General features: G+C 45.6%; 1 protein-coding gene and 1 pseudogene across 1 annotated transcript in view; both read right to left on the bottom strand.

Moving 5' to 3' along the window:
- The window catches only part of LOC115130030 (protocadherin gamma-A11-like), a 198,381-nt gene extending 187,405 nt beyond the window's left edge, over positions 1 to 10,976 (bottom strand). Inside the window, exon 1 of the mRNA XM_065019632.1 lies at positions 8,443 to 10,976. Within this exon, the coding sequence (XP_064875704.1) occupies positions 8,443 to 10,842 (2,400 nt within the window). The 5' untranslated portion in view covers positions 10,843 to 10,976. The remainder of the gene's footprint in view (positions 1 to 8,442) is intronic.
- A 3,270-nt stretch (positions 10,977 to 14,246) lies between these two features.
- On the bottom strand, positions 14,247 to 16,777 carry LOC115130040 (protocadherin beta-15-like; annotated as a pseudogene).
- Positions 16,778 to 17,644: the final 867 nt, after the last annotated feature.

The raw sequence follows: 17,644 nt of genomic DNA on the forward strand, positions 1-17,644 counted from the left end.
TGTGCATGACACAAGTAATTTTTCCAACAATTGTTTACAGACAGATTATTTAACTTATTATTCACAGTATCACAATTCCAGTGAAGTTTACATACACTTAGTTGACTGTGCCTTTAAACAGCTTGGAAAATTCAAAAAAATGATGTCATGGCTTTAGAAGCTTCTGATAGGCTAATTGACATCATTTGAGTCAATTGGAGGTGTACATGTGGAGGTATTTCAAGGCCTACCTTCAAACTCAGTGCCTCTTTCCTTGACATCATGGGAAAATCAAAAGAAATCAGCCAAGACCTGAGAAAGAAAATTGTAAACCTCCACAAGTCTGGTTCATCCTTGGGAGCAATTTCCAAATGCCTGAAGGTACCACGTTCGTCTGTACAAACAATAGTACGCAAGTATAAACACCATGGGACCACGCAGCCATCACACTGCTCAGGAAGGAGACGCGTTCGGTCTCCTAGAGATGAAAGTACTTTGGTGCGAAAAGTGCAAATCAATCCCAGAACTACAGCAAAGGACCTTGTGAAGATGCTGGAGGAAACAGGTACAAACGTATCTACAGTATATCCACAGTAAAACGAGTTCTACATCGACATAACCTGAAAGACCGCTTAGCGAGGAAGAAGCCACTGCTCCAAAACCGCCATAAAAAGCCAGACTACGGTTTGCAACTGCACATGGGGACAAAGATTGTGCTTTTTGGTGGGAATGTCCTCTGATCTGATGAAACAAAAATAGAACTGTTTGGCCATAATGACCATAGTTATGTTATGTAAAAAGGGGAGGCTTGCAAGCCAAAGAACACCATTCCAACCGTGAAGTATGGGGGTGGCAGCATCATGTTGTGGGGGTGCTTTGCTGTAGGAGGGACTGGTGCACTTCACAAAATAGATGGCATATCGAGGAAGGAATATTATGTGGATATATTGAAGCATCTCAAGACATCAGTCAGGAAGTTAAAGCTTGGTCGCAAATGGGTCTTCCAAATTAACAATGACCCCAAGCATACCTCCAAAGTTGTGGCAAAATGGCTTAAGGACAACAAAGTCAAGGTATTGGAGTGGCCATCACAAAGCCTTGACCTCTATCATATAGAAAATTTGTGGGCAGAACTGAAAAAGCGTGTGTGAGCAAGGAGGCCTACAAACCAGCTCTGTCAGGAGGAATGGGCCAAAATTCAGCTTGTGGAAGAATACCCGAAACGTTTGCCCCAAGTTAAAAAATTAAAGGTGAAACGGATGTGAAATGGCTAGCTAGTTAGCGGTGGTGCGCGCTAATAGCATTTCAATCGGTGACGTCACTCGCTTTGAGACCTTGAAGTAGCGGTTCCCCTTGCTCTGCAAGGGCCGTGGCTTTTGTGGAGTGATGGGTAACGATGCTTTGAGGTGACTGTTGATGTGTGCAGAGCGACCCTGGTTCACACCCAGATCGGGGCGAGGGGACGGACGTAAAGTCTATACTGTTACAAAGGCAATGCTACCAAAGACTAATTGAGTGTATGTAAACTTCTTACCCACTGGGAATGTGATGAAAGAAATAAAAGCTGAAATAAATCATTCACTCCACTATTATTCTGACATTTTACATTCTTAAAATAAAGTGGTGATCCTAATTGACCTAAGAAAGGGAATTTGTACTAGGTGTCACGAATATTACCGAAGGTGACTCCCCTTCTTGTTCGGGTGGCGCTCGGTGGTCGTCGTCGCCGGTCTACTAGCTATCGCCGATCCGTTGTTCTGTGTTTGTTTAGTTCTGTCTAATTGGTAGCACCTGTTTCTTGTTTGGTTGTTAGGATAGGGTTATATATAGTCTGTTCAGCCCGCTTCTGTTTCGTGCGGGCTTGTTCTCCTGTTTCTTTGTTTGAGTGTATTTTGGTTGGCATTTGGGTTTCACGCTGTCCGTTTATATTTCTGTTCATTTGTGTTTCCACTTTTGTACATGTTATGTTTACAGGACATTAAAGCGTGTTGTTTTTCCCACATCCTTTGCTCTCTGCGCCTGACTCCACACCTCTTCACTCATTTACACGTAACAGAAGCCCGCACCTTCTATGGAGTCAGCAGGAGCAGCGACCACTCCTCTTCCCACTATGGAAGAGCGAGTTCAACATCACACGTCCATCCTCCATCGCCTAGGATCAGCGATGGATCAGATGATGGAGAGGATGGATCGTTGGGAGAGGAATGGTTTCCCTACTACTACCCCACCGACCCTCCTACCAGCAACTCTACCATCTCCCCCATCTGGATACGGTTCCAGCGCTCTGCACATGACGCCTCCGAGGAATTACGATGGAGCAGCGATGGGGTGCCAGGGATTCCTGCTGCAATTAGACCTCTACCTGGCCACCGTTCGGCCGGCCCCCTCGGAGGAGGAGAGAGTAGGGGTCCTCATCACCTGCCTGACCGGTAGAGCCCTGGAGTGGGCTAATGCGGTCTGGAACGGGCCCGACTCAGCGAAGGACAACTACCCGGAGTTCATCCGCCGTTTCAGGGCCGTGTTCGATCACCCTCCAGAAGGTCGAGCGGCGGGTGAGAGATTGTTCCATCTTAGACAGGGGGACGAAGAGCGCGCAGGACTTCGCGCTGGAGTTCCGGACCTTGGCTGCGGGAGCAGGGTGGAACGACAGGGCCCTGATAGACCATTACAGGTGTAGCCTGAGAGAGGACGTCCGTAGGGAGCTGGCCTGTCGGGATACTACGCTTAGCCTGGATGGACTGATAGACCTGTCGATCCGGTTGGACCATCTGCTAGCTGCTCGTGGACGTTCTGAAAGGGTCCTGTCAGTTCTACCTCCTGATCATCCTGCCCCTATCCCGATGGAGCTAGGAGGGACTGCGTCAAGGGAGATCGGAGGAGGAAGCTCCTCCTGTACCAGTTGTGGCCGGAGAGGGCACACGTCTGGTCGGTGCTGGAGGAATTCATCTGGGAATCGTGAGGGCAGGCAGAACACTCATCGGTCACCCCAGGTGAGTAAGCACCACACTCTCCCAGAGTTTCCTGTTGGTCACATGTTCCTATTAATTTGTTTCCTTAATTATTCTCCTTCTCTCCAGCATAAGGCACTGGTAGATTCAGGCGCAGCTGGAAACTTTATAGATTGCGGACTCGCTCAGAGGTTGAGGATTCCGTTAGTAAAAGTAGACCCCCCTTTTCCCGTGCACTCTTTAGATAGTCGACCATTAGGGTCAGGGCTGGTAAAGAAAGCCACAATTTCGTTGGAGATGATTACGCAGGGGAATCACAAGGAGCGAATTAGTTTGTTCCTTATCGATTCACCTGCGTTTCCAGTTGTTCTGGGGATTCCCTGGCTAGCTATTCATAATCCTACGATTTCGTGGAAACAGGGAACTCTACAGGGGTGGTCTGATGAGTGTTCAGGCAGGTGTGTAGGGGTTTCCATCGGTGCGACAACGGTGGAGAGTCCAGACCAGGTTTCCACCGTGCGCATTCCAGCTGAGTATGACGATTTGGCTATCGTTTTCAGTAAAAAGAAAGCGACCCAATTACCACCCCATAGGCAGGGGATTGCGTGATAAATCTCCAGGGTAACGCTGCACTCCCCAGGAGTCATGTGTATCCTTTGTCCCAGGAGGAGAAGGTGGCTATGGAAACTTATATCACCGAGGCTCTGGGACAGGGGTACATTCAGCCCTCCATGTCACCTGTCTCCTCAAGTTTCTTTTTTGTGAATAAAAAAGATGGTGGTTTACGTCCGTGTATTGATTATAGAGGTCTAAATTCCATCACAGTGGGTTTTAGTTACCCACTACCTCTCATTGCTACGGCAGTGGAATCATTTCACGGAGCGCAGTTCTTCACTAAACTGGATCTCAGGAGTGCTTATAATTTGGTGCGTATTCGGGAGGGAGATGAGTGGAAAACTGCATTTAGCACTACGTCGGGCCATTATGAGTACCTAGTCATGCCATACGGTTTAAAGAATGCTCCAGCTATATTTCAATCCTTTGTGGATGAAATACTCAGAGACCTGCACGGACAGGGTGTAGTGGTGTATATTGACGATATTTTGATCTACTCTGCTACACGCACTGAGCATGTATCTCTTGTGCGCAAGGTTCTTAGACGACTGCTGGAGCATGACCTGTATGTGAAGGCGGAGAAATGTGAGTTTTCCAAACAATCAGTTTCCTTCCTGGGTTATCGCATTTCCAGCTCTGGTTTGGTAATGGAGGGTGACCGCATAAAGGCCGTGCGTAATTGGCCGACTCCGACCACGGTAAAGGAGGTGCAGCGGTTCTTGGGATTTGCCAATTACTACCGGAGGTTTATCCGGGGTTTTGGTCAGGTAGCTGCCCCTATTACCTCACTGCTGAAGGGGGGGCCGGCGCGTTTGCAGTGGTCAGCAGCGGCGAACGGAGCTTTTCATAAGTTGAAGGCGATGTTTACTGAGGCGCCGGTGTTGGCACATCCGGACCCTTCTTTGGCGTTTATAGTAGAGGTGGACGCATCCGAGGCTGGGGTTGGAGCGGTGCTCTCACAGCGTTCGGGTGTGCCTCCGAAACTCCGCCCCTGTGCCTTTTTTCAAAGAAACTCGGGCCAGCGGAGCGGAATTATGATGTGGGGGATAGGGAGTTGTTGGCTATGGTTGAGGCCCTGAAGGTGTGGAGACACTGGCTTGAGGGGGCTAAGCACCCTTTCCTTATCTGGACTGACCATCGTAACCTGGAGTATATCCGATCAGCTAGGAGAATGAATCCTCGTCAGGCAAGGTGGGCCATGTTTTTCACCAGATTTCGTTTCACTATATCGTATAGACCAGGTTCCCTCAACACTAAGGCTGACGCGCTGTCAAGACTCTATGACACTGAGGACAGGTCCATCGATCCTACTCCCATCATTCCGGCAGCTAAACTGGTGGCACCAGTAGTATGGGATGTGGACGCAGACATCGAGCGGGCGCTAAGGGGGGAACCTGCGCCTCCACAGTGTCCGGAGGGTCGTAGGTACGTGCCGCTGGCTGTCCGTGATCAATTGATTCGATGGGCTCATTGTCTACCCTCGGCGGGTCACCCAGGTATTTATAGGACAGTGCGAGGTCTTGAGAGGAAGTACTGGTGGCCCACTTTGAGGAGGGATGTGCGATTCTATGTTTCCTCCTGTTCGGTGTGCGCCCAGAGTAAGGCTCCTAGACACCTGCCAAGAGGTAAATTACAACCTCTTCCCGTTCCACAACGGCTGTGGACCCATCTTTCGGTAGATTTTCTTACTGACCTCCCCCCCTCTCAGGGTAACACTACAATCCTGGTTGTTGTGGATCGGTTCTCTAAGTCCTGCCGTCTTATCCCATTGCCCGGTCTCCCTACGGCCCTACAGACTGCGGAAGCTCTTTTCACCCATGTCTTCCGGCACTACGGGGTGCCCGAGGATATAGTTTCTGATCGGGGCCCCCAATTTATCTCCCGTGTTTGGAGGGCATTTATGGAACATCTGGGGGTCTCGGTCAGCCTGACCTCAGGGTATCACCTGGAGAGTAATGGTCAGGTGGAGAGAGTTAACCAGGAGGTGGGTAGGTTTCTGCGGTCGTATTGCCATGACCGGCCAGGGGAGTGGGCGAGATATATTCCCTGGGCAGAAATAGCCCAGAACTCACTAAACCACTCCTCTACCAACATGTCACCATTTGAGTGTGTGTTGGGGTACCAGCCAGTCCTGGCACCGTGGCATCAGAGCCAGACTGAGGCTCCTGCGGTGGAGGAGTGGGTACAGCGCTCTAAGGAGACCTGGAGGGCGGTCCAAGAGTCATTACGCCAAGCGAGTATAAGGCTGAAGAAGAGCGCTGACCGTCACCGCAGTGAGGCCCCCGTGTTTGCACCTGGGGACAGGGTCTGGCTCTCGACCCGAAATCTGCCTCTCCGCTTGCCCTGCCGGAAGCTGGGTCCGCAGTGTATAGGGCCATTTAAAGTCCTGAGGAGAATAAATGAGGTTTGTTATCGATTATTACTTCCTTCGTATTATCGTATTAACCCCTCATTTCATGTGTCTCTTCTCAGGCCGGTGGTAGCTGGTCCTATGCAGGAAGATGAGGTTCCGGAGGTTCCTCCGCCCCCTCTGGACATCGAGGGGTCCCCGGCGTACAAGATACAAGCTATTCTGGACTCGAGACGCCGGGTGAGAGGCTTGCAGTACCTCGTTGACTGGGAGGGGTACGGTCCGGAGGAGAGGTGCTGGGTCCCGGTGAGGGATATTCTAGACCCATCTATGTTGAGTGAATTCCATCGCCTCCGTCCGGATCGCCCAGCGCCTCGGCCCCGGGTCGTCCCGAGGCCGGCGTCGGCGCTGCGGGAGCTGCGCGTCAGGAGGGGGGTACTGTCACGAATATTACCGAAGGTGACTCCCCTTCTTGTTCGGGTGGCGCTCGGCGGTCGTCGTCGCCGGTCTACTAGCTATCGCCGATCCGTTGTTCTGTGTTTGTTTAGTTCTGTCTAATTGGTAGCACCTGTTTCTTGTTTGGTTGTTAGGATAGGGTTATATATAGTCTGTTCAGCCCGCTTCTGTTTCGTGCGGGCTTGTTCTCCTGTTTCTTTGTTTGAGTGTATTTTGGTTGGCATTTGGGTTTCACACTGTCCGTTTATATTTCTGTTCATTTGTGTTTCCACTTTTGTACATGTTATGTTTCCAGGACATTAAAGTGTGTTGTTTTTCCCACATCCTTTGCTCTCTGCGCCTGACTCCACACCTCTTCACTCATTTACACGTAACACTAGGATTAAAGGTTTTCCAACCGATATTTTACCACCATAATTTGCAAATAAATTCATTAAAAATCCTACAATGTGTTTTTCTGGATTTTTTTTCTCAATTTGTCTGTCATAGTTGAAGTGTACCTATGATGAAAATTACAGGCCTCTCTCATCTTTTTAAGTGGGAGAACTTGCACAATTGGTGGCTGACTAAATACTTTTTTTGCCCCACTGTATAATATAATATACACATATATATATACACATATATGTATATAATCAAATTAACCCTTCCGCAGGGGACCCCTCATAATCGTCAAAAATTTCTGCAAAGTAAGTAGGAGTCTGTACCGAGGGCAACGTGTTGTCATTGTAAGATCTGACGAACTTCAAGTTCGTCAGATCAATTCTGATGGGGAACGACAGTTGAACTAAGCTCATGAGGCATTTTTAAGATATTTTCTTCAAGAATCAATGGGTACATATCATTAAGGTAGCAGTCAAAAATGTATTTAGCAGCTGCTGGTTTCTACTTTAATGTCTCAATAACGTTTTTGGTTCGCTTCGGTATCAATACGGGCCTTATGACCAGACAGTCTGCTCGCCATCAGACCGAGATCCTTTGCTATATTTACAATAAAAGATAAGCGTTTCATCTCCTCCGGTAAGTTGTTGACATAGTTGACATCTACATAGACAGAGTGCAGCATGAGAAGGAAGAAAGTAATTTAGCACTTCAGGACTATCACGGAAAATCCTTTGTTTCCCATCCTGTGAATACGAACGGTGAAACACCATGAATATATATAAATCAATGTTAGTAAAAAGTCTAGTATTACACAAAAGATTATGAAAATATGCCACGTCATCAACAAAATATGTGTGATATCTGACCGTCTCCACTCCTTTCTGCAGTGCAATGGCACCAAATCTAGCGACACAGTGAGGACCCTTCAGATATTACACAAATCATCTGACATCGTCCTGAATGCTTTTCAAATAAAGACGTGCTAGGCTACATGCATTCTTGATCAACTATTCGATACGTTCATCTCTTTAGATCAATTAATAACCAAATAGAAAGACAGGTTACAACATAAAACCACCACAAATAAACCATTGCATGTTGCTGTTGGTCTTTAGGTTAGCAGCCTGCATAAAAAGAGTGACGTAGGCAAAGTGATAACTTTCAATCAATAATGACTAGTTAGTCTTACCGCTTTCTGAATACATGATTTCAGCACCTCGGACAGCCACACTCAGTTCAGAGTTGGTCCTTGCTATGTGGAAGCATTGGGACGTAACTACCACATTGAAGTTCACGTTTAAAATGATGACTGACGGTAAGGGTTAAGGGTAGGGACGCCCCAAGGATCTCAGATAGCACTACTCGTTCAGAGTTGCTGCTGTCTTTACTGCTGAGTTATAACTGATTTTCTCATCACTCTTGTTCGCTAAATGATTATATACAAACAGCTCTATGCGTAAACTGTACCACAATAGGCTACCTAACTACCAACCAGCGTACATGCTGCACAAGTGTCCAGCCAATCTATCAATCACAATAAATCGGTCACAACACAAACATTTCAACATCAATAAGATGTTTCCCTTTGAAATGAAATACATTAAATAGTTGCATTTCATCTCTCTTTGTAAAGAACTTGCTGTGATATAATATTCTTAAAACATCAAAGCAAATCATCAAAGCACATTTCTATTTGCAGGAAAGGCCTACCTCGGCTGATCCCTCAGAATCGTCATGTTCTTCAAAAAAGTCTGTTGGAGTTTTTCTCAGAGTCTGGTCCGCGGGCAGCGTGTGGTCATTGTTGGATCTGACGAACTTGAAGTCACTAGTGCGTGACCCGGTCGTCAGGTAGGCGTCGTAATTGTAAGTGCTGCGGAGAGTTCCAGCTCCATCCACATCTGCATAGTTTGGCGGGAGATAAGCACTGGGAATAGCGACCGCTCCGTCAAACAACAGTCTAGGCTTTTTATGGTGGCAAAATCTCACCGCCAGGATGACAATAATGAAGGTGAGGAAAAAGGTGGAGACGGACACCAACGCGATGATCAGATAAGAGGTGAGTTTGGAATTGCTATCATCATAAGATATATCTTTCAATTCTGGCACTTCAGCCAAGTTATCAGAAATCACTAAATACATGGCACAGGTCGCAGAGAGAGAGGGCTGTCCGTTATCTTTCACTGCCACAATAAGGTTCTGTTTCATGTTGTCAGATTCAGAAATGTCCCGCTGTGTCCTGATCTCTCCGCTGTAGAGACCAATAGTGAAAAGTCCCGGATCAGTGGATTTGACTATATGATAGGACAGCCAGGCGTTCTGGCCGGAGTCCGCGTCCACCGCTATCACCTTGGAAACAAGAGAGCCCCCGTGTGCAGCTTTGGGGACCAGCTCGGTCATGAAGGAGTTCCCCTCGGGGGCGGGGTATAGTATCTGAGGAGAGTTGTCATTCACATCTGTTATGAACACACTGACGGTGACGTTGCTGCTGAGCGGAGGAGAACCATTGTCTCTGGCCATCACGTGGACTTTAAAGCTCCTGCACTGTTCATAATCAAACGACCTCAAAGCGTGGATCATCCCAGTGTCTCCGTTAACGGATAAGAACGAGGACATCGGGACACCGTTCGCCTCACCGGGTAAGAGAGAGTAAATCACTGTGCCATTCTGTCCCCAGTCTGGGTCTCGAGCAGTAACAGAACACACGGAGGAGCCGGGTTTGTTATTTTCAGTCACGTGGGCTTTATAGGACTGTTCCTCAAACACAGGTGGGTTGTCGTTCACGTCAGCTACAGATATCTGAACGGTTTTAGAGGAGGACAGAGGTGGAGAGCCCTCGTCGGTGGCAATGATTGTAATGTTGTAATCAGACACTAGTTCACGGTCCAGTTCGCCCGTGGTCACCAGAGAATAGTAGTTTTTGATGGATGGCACCAGATTAAAAGGAACGTGTTGCTGAATGGAGCAGTGGACCTGTCGGTTATTCTCAGAGTCTCTATCCTGCACGTTAATGATGCCCACCTCTGTGCCAGGTGACGCGTTCTCAGGTATGGGGTTACTCAGAGATTTGAGATATATTACAGGGGCATTGTCATTTACATCTGTAATGTCTATTATCACTTTAGTGTCTGAAGAAAGGCCATAGCCATCTTTTCCTTCTACAAACATTTCATATTTTGATTCCTCTTCATAGTCTAACTCCCCTATTACTGTAATGTCCCCCGTTTTCTGGTCCAATGTAAACATTTTCCTTGCCTTATCAGACATTCGACTGAATTCATACATTACTTCGCCGTTCACTCCTTCATCTGCATCAGTACTGCTCACAGTAACAACTAGTGTCCCTAAAGGAGAGTTTTCAGACAGACTGGCTTTATAGACGACCTGGCTAAACACTGGGGCGTTATCGTTAGCATCCAGTACAGTGACGTGTATGACTACAGTACCTGATCTCTGCGGAGTGCCCCCGTCCACAGCTGTGATCAATAATTGTAATTCCTGCTGCTTCTCGCGGTCTAATTCTTTGTCAAGCACTAACTCACCGTATTTGCTACCTGCAGAAGTGGTTTGAACACTCAACACAAAATGATTATTCATTTGTAGCACGTAACTTTGAACTGCATTCTGCCCTATGTCTGCGTCATGAGCAGCGTTCACACGATAGCGAGCTCCTTTGACAGCTGATTCTCTGATTTCCAGTTTAATTGTATCCTTCGGAAATATGGGTGAATTGTCATTGATATCTTGTATTTGAAGTGATATGCGATGCAACTCAAGAGGATTCTCTAGGACTAACTCAAAGCTCAGAAGGCATGACACCTTTTCTCCGCAAAGCTCCTCTCTGTCAATTCTTTCGGTAACAATCAAATCACCACTAGTCAGATTAATGTCACAATAACGTTTGCGGTTCCCTTCGGTATCAATTCGGGCCTTACGAGCGGAGAGTCTGCTCGCCTCCAACCCCAGATCCTTGGCTATATTTCCAATAACAGATCCGCGTTTCATCTCCTCTGGAAAATAATAGCTCACGTCTCCATAGGCGGAGTGCAGTGGAAGAAGAAAGAAAGAAACGCTGCAAACCAGGACTGCGTCCGAAAATCCTTTGTGCCCCATTGTGGGATTAAAACGTCAAAAATCACTTTACAGCCAAAATAATATACAACGCAAACAAATAGTATTTCATCAAAAAAAATACAGTTTCCTCGAAATTACATTCTCAAAATGTGCACGCAATCTGACCGTCTCCAACCTTTTCCGCGGCTGAATGGCACCCGAGCCTTGTCCCAACACAAGTGGGTGGAGAACTGGATGTATAAAAAACATAGCTGGTGAATAGCGACACAGTGAGTACCCTTCAGATATTACACATATTATCTCACATTCGTTTATATCTCGCCAAACTATTTCAACATGCCTATGAATAGCCTAGGCTGAAATGGTTGATAAGCTATTGGAAATATCCAAAGAAAAGAACAGCAAGCGACAGTATATAAAACCCCAAACACATAAATGATTGCCAAGAACCCGCATTCTATTGATATGAGTTAAGATCAGGTGGAATGAATATACTACAAAAGAGAAGTAGGCTACAAAGCAAATATCAGATTTAAGCGATGTAATTTATAATGCGTTTCCTTCAGCCATTACAAAAGCATCAGTGCAATTCACACACAAAAAAAACAGAGTATGGCAAGAAATGAAAGTTGTGACACTAAACAATAAGTAGATCTCATTTGGGTAAAAGCGGATTGTATGCATTTTCAGCACCATGGAGAGTGACATTGCGAGGCCGCTGCACGCAAGACACTCACGCCGCTACTCTCATCACTCTGTCTAAAATAGCTCTCAATGTAAAGTATTTATCTTCTTCCTAAAACGAGCTACATAGCACTTCACTCGTGTGGAGCCATACTCCTATATCAACCCTTTTCCTGTGACCTAAAAAATATGCAGTGTGTGTGTGAAAAATGAAATCACAAACAGGAGGCTACGTATCCCACATGATAAACCAAACCACATAATATTAGCATCCCTGGATTTCTCACTACAACTTTAAGGGGATTGAAATGCGTTACAAACTACATCACTCGTGGAGAACTAACAAGTTGCCTAAATAGACAAGCTAAATTACGCATTCCCCTGGGGCCGTGGGGAGAATGATTTTCTTCAGTGGAATAAAAAAAAAACATTATAGCTGTGATTCAATGAAAAAACAATAGCCGTATTCCATAACATTATGAAACCAAGTGTAAATTATTTCTATTTACAGTAAGGCCTTCCTTTGGAGACCCATCAGTCATCAATATCTTCAGCAAAGTCGGTTGGGAGGACAGAGGTGGAGAGCCCTCGTCGGTGGCAGTGATTGGAAATGTTGTAATCAGGCACTAGTTCACGGTCCAGTTCGCCCGTGGTCACCAGAGAATAGTAGTTTTTGATGGATGGTACCAGATTAAAAGGAACGTTTTGCCGAATGGAGCAGTGGACCTGTCGGTTATTCTCAGAGTCTCTATCCTGCACGTTAATGATGCCCACCTCTGTGCCAGGTGACGCGTTCTCAGGTATGGGGTTACTCAGATATTTTAGATATTTTACAGGGGCGTTGTCATTTATGTCGGTTATTTTTATAATTAATACAGAACATGAAGTTAACCCAGGCCCATCCATGGCTCTAATTTGCATGTCATATGACGACCCCTCTTCATAATCAACTGACCCAACAACCTTTATTTCCTCTTTCTTAGGATCAAACGAGAGTAGTTCAACATTCTCCTCTGAAAACTTGGTCAAAGTCGTAAGTCTCTCCACCATTTCCTCCCTCATCTACATAGCACTCACTGTAACTACAGTATCTAAATGAGGGTTTTCAGGCAGACGGGCTTCATAGACGGCCTGGATAAACACTGGGGCATTGTCGTTAGCATCCAGTATAGTGACGTGTAGAACAACAGTACCTTATCTTTGCAGAATGCCACCATCTACAGCTGCCAATAATAATTGTATCTCCTGCTGCTGTTCAAGGTCTAACACTTTGTCTAAGATTAACTCACAGTATTTGCGTCCACCACTTGTCGCATTAATGCTCAAAACAAAATGGCCATTTGCTTGCATTGTATAGCTCTGGACCCCGTTCTATTCGATATCTGCATCGTGGGCCTCATCTAATGAAAAATGCGCAACTATAATCTAAATTGTAATTATGTCGTTTTTCAATTGTGGACAATTATCATTCATATCTTCAACATCCTGTTTTAAAAACGAGCGAACCCTGCTTGCCACAAAGTCCATCTCTGTCAAGCCTGTCGGCAACAATCAATTCCACGGTACTCAGATTAAAGCGGAAATAAGAAGTATAAACAATAACGTAGCGTACGCACGTCCCTGGCTCGGTAAAATGCTGAGGGATGGAGCTGGGGAAATCTAACCCCTCTCAATTCCAGACAGAGCTATGGATGCAAGGACTAATCATCCAAGGTACAACATTATAATTTGAACCATGTTTTGAGGCTGTATAGCGCTTGTTTACATGTTCTTTGTTTACAAACAATAGAGTAAACAAATGTCTTATATTTGGGGTTCTGACTGGGGAACGATAGTTGAACTAAGATCATGAGGCATTTTTAAGATATATTCTTCAAGAATCAATGGGTACACATCATTAACGTAGCAGTCAAAAATGTATTTAGCAACTGCTGATTGCCACATTAATGTCACAATAACGTTTTTGGTTCCCTTCGGTATCAACACGGGCCATACGACCAGACAGTCTGCTCGCCAGGTCAGCGTTTAATCTCCTCCAGGTAAGAATAACTCACACTTCCATAGGCAGAGTGCAGCATGAGAAGATAGAACGCAACGTAGCATTTCAGGACTGTAAAATCTGAAAAAATAGTGACGTAAACAAAGTGATAACTTTCAATCAATAATGACTAGTTAGTCTTACCGCTTTTTGAATACATGATTTCAGCACCTCGGACAGCCACACTTAGTTCAGAGTTGGTCCTTGATATGTAGATTCTTTGGGACGTCACTACCACATTGAAGTTCACGTTTAAAGTGTTTGCGGTAAGGGTTAAGGTTAGGGTTAGATAAGTGTTATAGTTATGGTTAGGGTTTGGGTTTGGGTTAGATAAGGGTTAGGGTTAGATAAGGGTAATGGTTAGGGACGCCCCAAGGATCTCGGATAGCGCTACTCGTTCAGAGTTGCTGCTGTTTTTAACTGATGAGTTATAGCTGATTATCTCATCACTCATCACTGTTTGCTAAATGATTATATACAAACAGTTCTACGTGTAAACTGTACCACAATAGGCTACCTAACTACCAACCAGCGTACATGTTGCACAAGTGTCCAGCCAATCTATCAATCACAATAAATCGGTCACAACACAAACATTTCAACATCAATAAGATGTTTTCTTTGAAATGAAAGACATTAAATCCTTGCATTTCATCTCTCTTTGTAAAGAACTTGCTATGAAATAATATTCTAAACACATCAAAGCAAATCTCTTCAATTTCTATTTGCAGGAAAGGCCTACCTCGGCTGATCCCTCAGAATCGTCATGTTCTTCAAAAAAGTCTGTTGGAGTTTTTCTCAGAGTCTGGTCCGCGGGCAGCGTGTGGTCATTGTAGGATCTGACGAACTTGAAGTCACTAGTGCGTGACCCGGTCGTCAGGTAGGCGTCGTAATTGTAAGTGCTGCGGAGAGTTCCAGCTCCATCCACATCTGCGTAGTTTGGAGGGAGATAAGCACTGGGAATAGCGACCGCTCCGTCAAACAACAGTCTAGGCTTTTTATGGTGGCAAAATCTCACCGCCAGGATGACAATAATGAAGGTGAGGAAAAAAGTGGAGACGGACACCAACGCGATGATCAGATAAAAGGTGAGTTTGGAATTGCTATCATCATAAATATATCTTTCAATTCTGGCACTTCAGCCAAGTTATCAGAAATCACCAAATACATTGCACAGGTCGCAGAGAGAGAGGGCTGTCCGTTATCTTTCACTGCCACAATAAGGTTCTGTTTCATGTTGTCAGATTCAGAAATGTCCCGCTGTGTCCTGATCTCTCCGCTGTGAAGACCAATAGTGAAAAGTCCCGGATCAGTGGATTTGACTATATGATAGGACAGCCAGGCGTTCTGGCCGGAGTCCGCGTCCACCGCTATCACCTTGGAAACAAGAGAGCTCCCGTGTGCAGCTTTGGGGACCAGCTCGGTCATGAAGGAGTTCCCCTCCGGAGCGGGATATAGTATCTGAGGAGAGTTGTCATTCACATCTGTTATGAACACACTGACGGTGACGTTGCTGCTGAGCGGAGGAGAACCATTGTCTCTGGCCATCACGTGGACTTTAAAGCTCCTGAACTGTTCATAATCAAACGACCTCACAGCGTGGATCATCCCAGTGTCTCCGTTAACGGATAAGAACGAGGACACCGGGACACCGTTCGCCTCACCAGGTAAGAGAGAGTAAATCACTGTGCCATTCTGTCCCCAGTCTGGGTCTCGAGCAGTAACAGAACACACGGAGGAGCCGGGTTTGTTATTTTCAGTCACGTGTGCGCTATAGGACTGTTCCTCAAACACAGGTGGGTTGTCGTTCACGTCAGCTACAGATAACTGAACGGTTTTAGAGGAGGACAGAGGTGGAGAGCCCTCGTCGGTGGCAATGATTGTAATGTTGTAATCAGACACTAGTTCACGGTCCAGTTCGCCCGTGGTCACCAGAGAATAGTAGTTTTTGATGGATGGCACCAGATTAAAAGGAACGTGTTGCTGAATGGAGCAGTGGACCTGTCGGTTATTCTCAGAGTCTCTATCCTGCACGTTAATGATGCCCACCTCTGTGCCAGGTGACGCGTTCTCAGGTATGGGGTTACTCAGAGATTTCAGATATATTACAGGGGCATTGTCATTTACATCCGTGATATCTATAATCACTTTAGTGTCAGATGAAAGACCGTAACCATCTTTCCCTTCAATAATGATTTCATGTTTAGCTTCTTCTTCGTAATCTATTTCTCCTATTAGTCTAATTTCTCCAGTTGTCTGATCTAATGCAAATATTTTTCTGGCTATGTCAGATATGCGACTGAATTCATACGTCACTTCCCCATTCACTCCCTCGTCTGCATCTGTAGCACTTACTGTAACCACTACAGTATCTAAAGGAGAGTTTTCAGGCAGACTGGCTTTATAGACGGCCTGGCTAAATACTGGGGCGTTATCGTTAGCATCCAGTACAGTGACGTGTATGACTACAGTACCTGATCTCTGCGGAGTGCCGCCATCTATTGCTGTTAGCAATAATTTTAACTCCCGCTGCTCCTCGCGGTCTAATTCTTTATCTAGTACCAACTCACCGTATTTACTGCCGACCGTATTGGTTTGAACATTCAGCAGAAAATGGTCATTCCTTTGTAACATGTAGTTTTGCACTGCGTTTTGTCCTATATCTGCGTCGTGGGCAGCATTCACACGAAAGCGAGCGCCTTTGACAGCCAACTCACTAATTTCGAGCTTGATAGACTCCTTTGGGAAGATAGGTGTGTTATCGTTAACATCCTGAATTTGCAATGTGACTCGGTGCAACTCAAGTGGATCTTCAAGCACAAATTCGAATTTTAGAGCACACGAAACCTTCTCTCCACAAAGCCCCTCTCTGTCATTCCTCTCGGCAACAATAAATTCCCCGGTACTCAGATTTATGTCACAATAACGTTTACGGTTCCCTTCTGGATCTACACGAGCCTTACGGGCGGACAGTCTGTGAACATCGATGCCGAGATCCTTGGCTATATTCCCAATCACAGATCCGCGTTCCATCTCCTCCGGAAAAGAATAGCTCACGGCTCCATACACGGAATGCAGAGTAAGAAGAAAGAGAGCAACGCAGTAGACCAGGCCTGTCACCAATATTCCTTTGTGCCCCATCCTGGCATTAAAAACGTTGAAATACCATCAAGTCTAAATATTACAATGTAAAGAAATCGTATTCCACAAAATATTCAGTATGATCTTAACAATATCCACAAAATGTGCCAGAAGTCTGACCGTCTCCAATCTTTTCCGCAGCTAAATGGGATCCGAGTCTTGTAACACCACCAGTGGGTGGAGAACTGGCTCTACCCAAACGCAGCTGGTGAACAGCGACACAGCGAGTACTCGTTAGATATTACACATATTAACATTCTTCTAAATCTATATTTCACGAAATGTAGATTCTACATGTCACCAAATATAGATCTAGAATAATGTTTGTTCATGTGTAATGTGTAAACAGTAGACCTACTCACTCTGTCGTTGTTCACCAGCTGTGTTTGGATAAATAGCCGTCTGAATGATTGATTACTGTAAATATTCCGGGGGAAATCACCGGAAGCTTATGGAAATAACCAAAAGGAAACACAGGAAACGGAAATAAAAACACCTACAGCATGAATTAGGGCAATACAAGCATCAGCATACTATTTTCATGAGTTAAGATTAGCTAGAAGAAATACGTTACAGAGGGGAAGGCATCTGCGTTTAGGTTGGCTATAGCTGTACGTTGCAACCATTAGATGTTTAACGCTGGTATTTTGGTGAACACTCATCAATGCAATGTATAAAAAAACGGAGAGCATGGCAATGAATTAAAGCAATTACAGTGATAAAGCTAAAAGTATACCCTGCTAGCTACAAATGGGATTTCAGCACCATGGATAGTGGCACAGCAATTCTGCTGCCCTTCAGACCCTATCACGCCAACTCCCTCGTCACTGTCTTAATAGCTCTGTACATAAAGTATTTGTTTTTTGTTACCCCTTCCCAAAATGGCCTCCACTCCAACAGGCCAAACTCCTAATCGTAACACATTTAACCTCAAAACATGTGCAGCGTGTATGTCAAAGAACAATCACAAACATAACC

The sequence above is a fragment of the Oncorhynchus nerka genome, linkage group LG6, assembly GCF_034236695.1.
Source record: "Oncorhynchus nerka isolate Pitt River linkage group LG6, Oner_Uvic_2.0, whole genome shotgun sequence".
Taxonomy (NCBI): Eukaryota; Metazoa; Chordata; class Actinopteri; order Salmoniformes; family Salmonidae; genus Oncorhynchus; species Oncorhynchus nerka.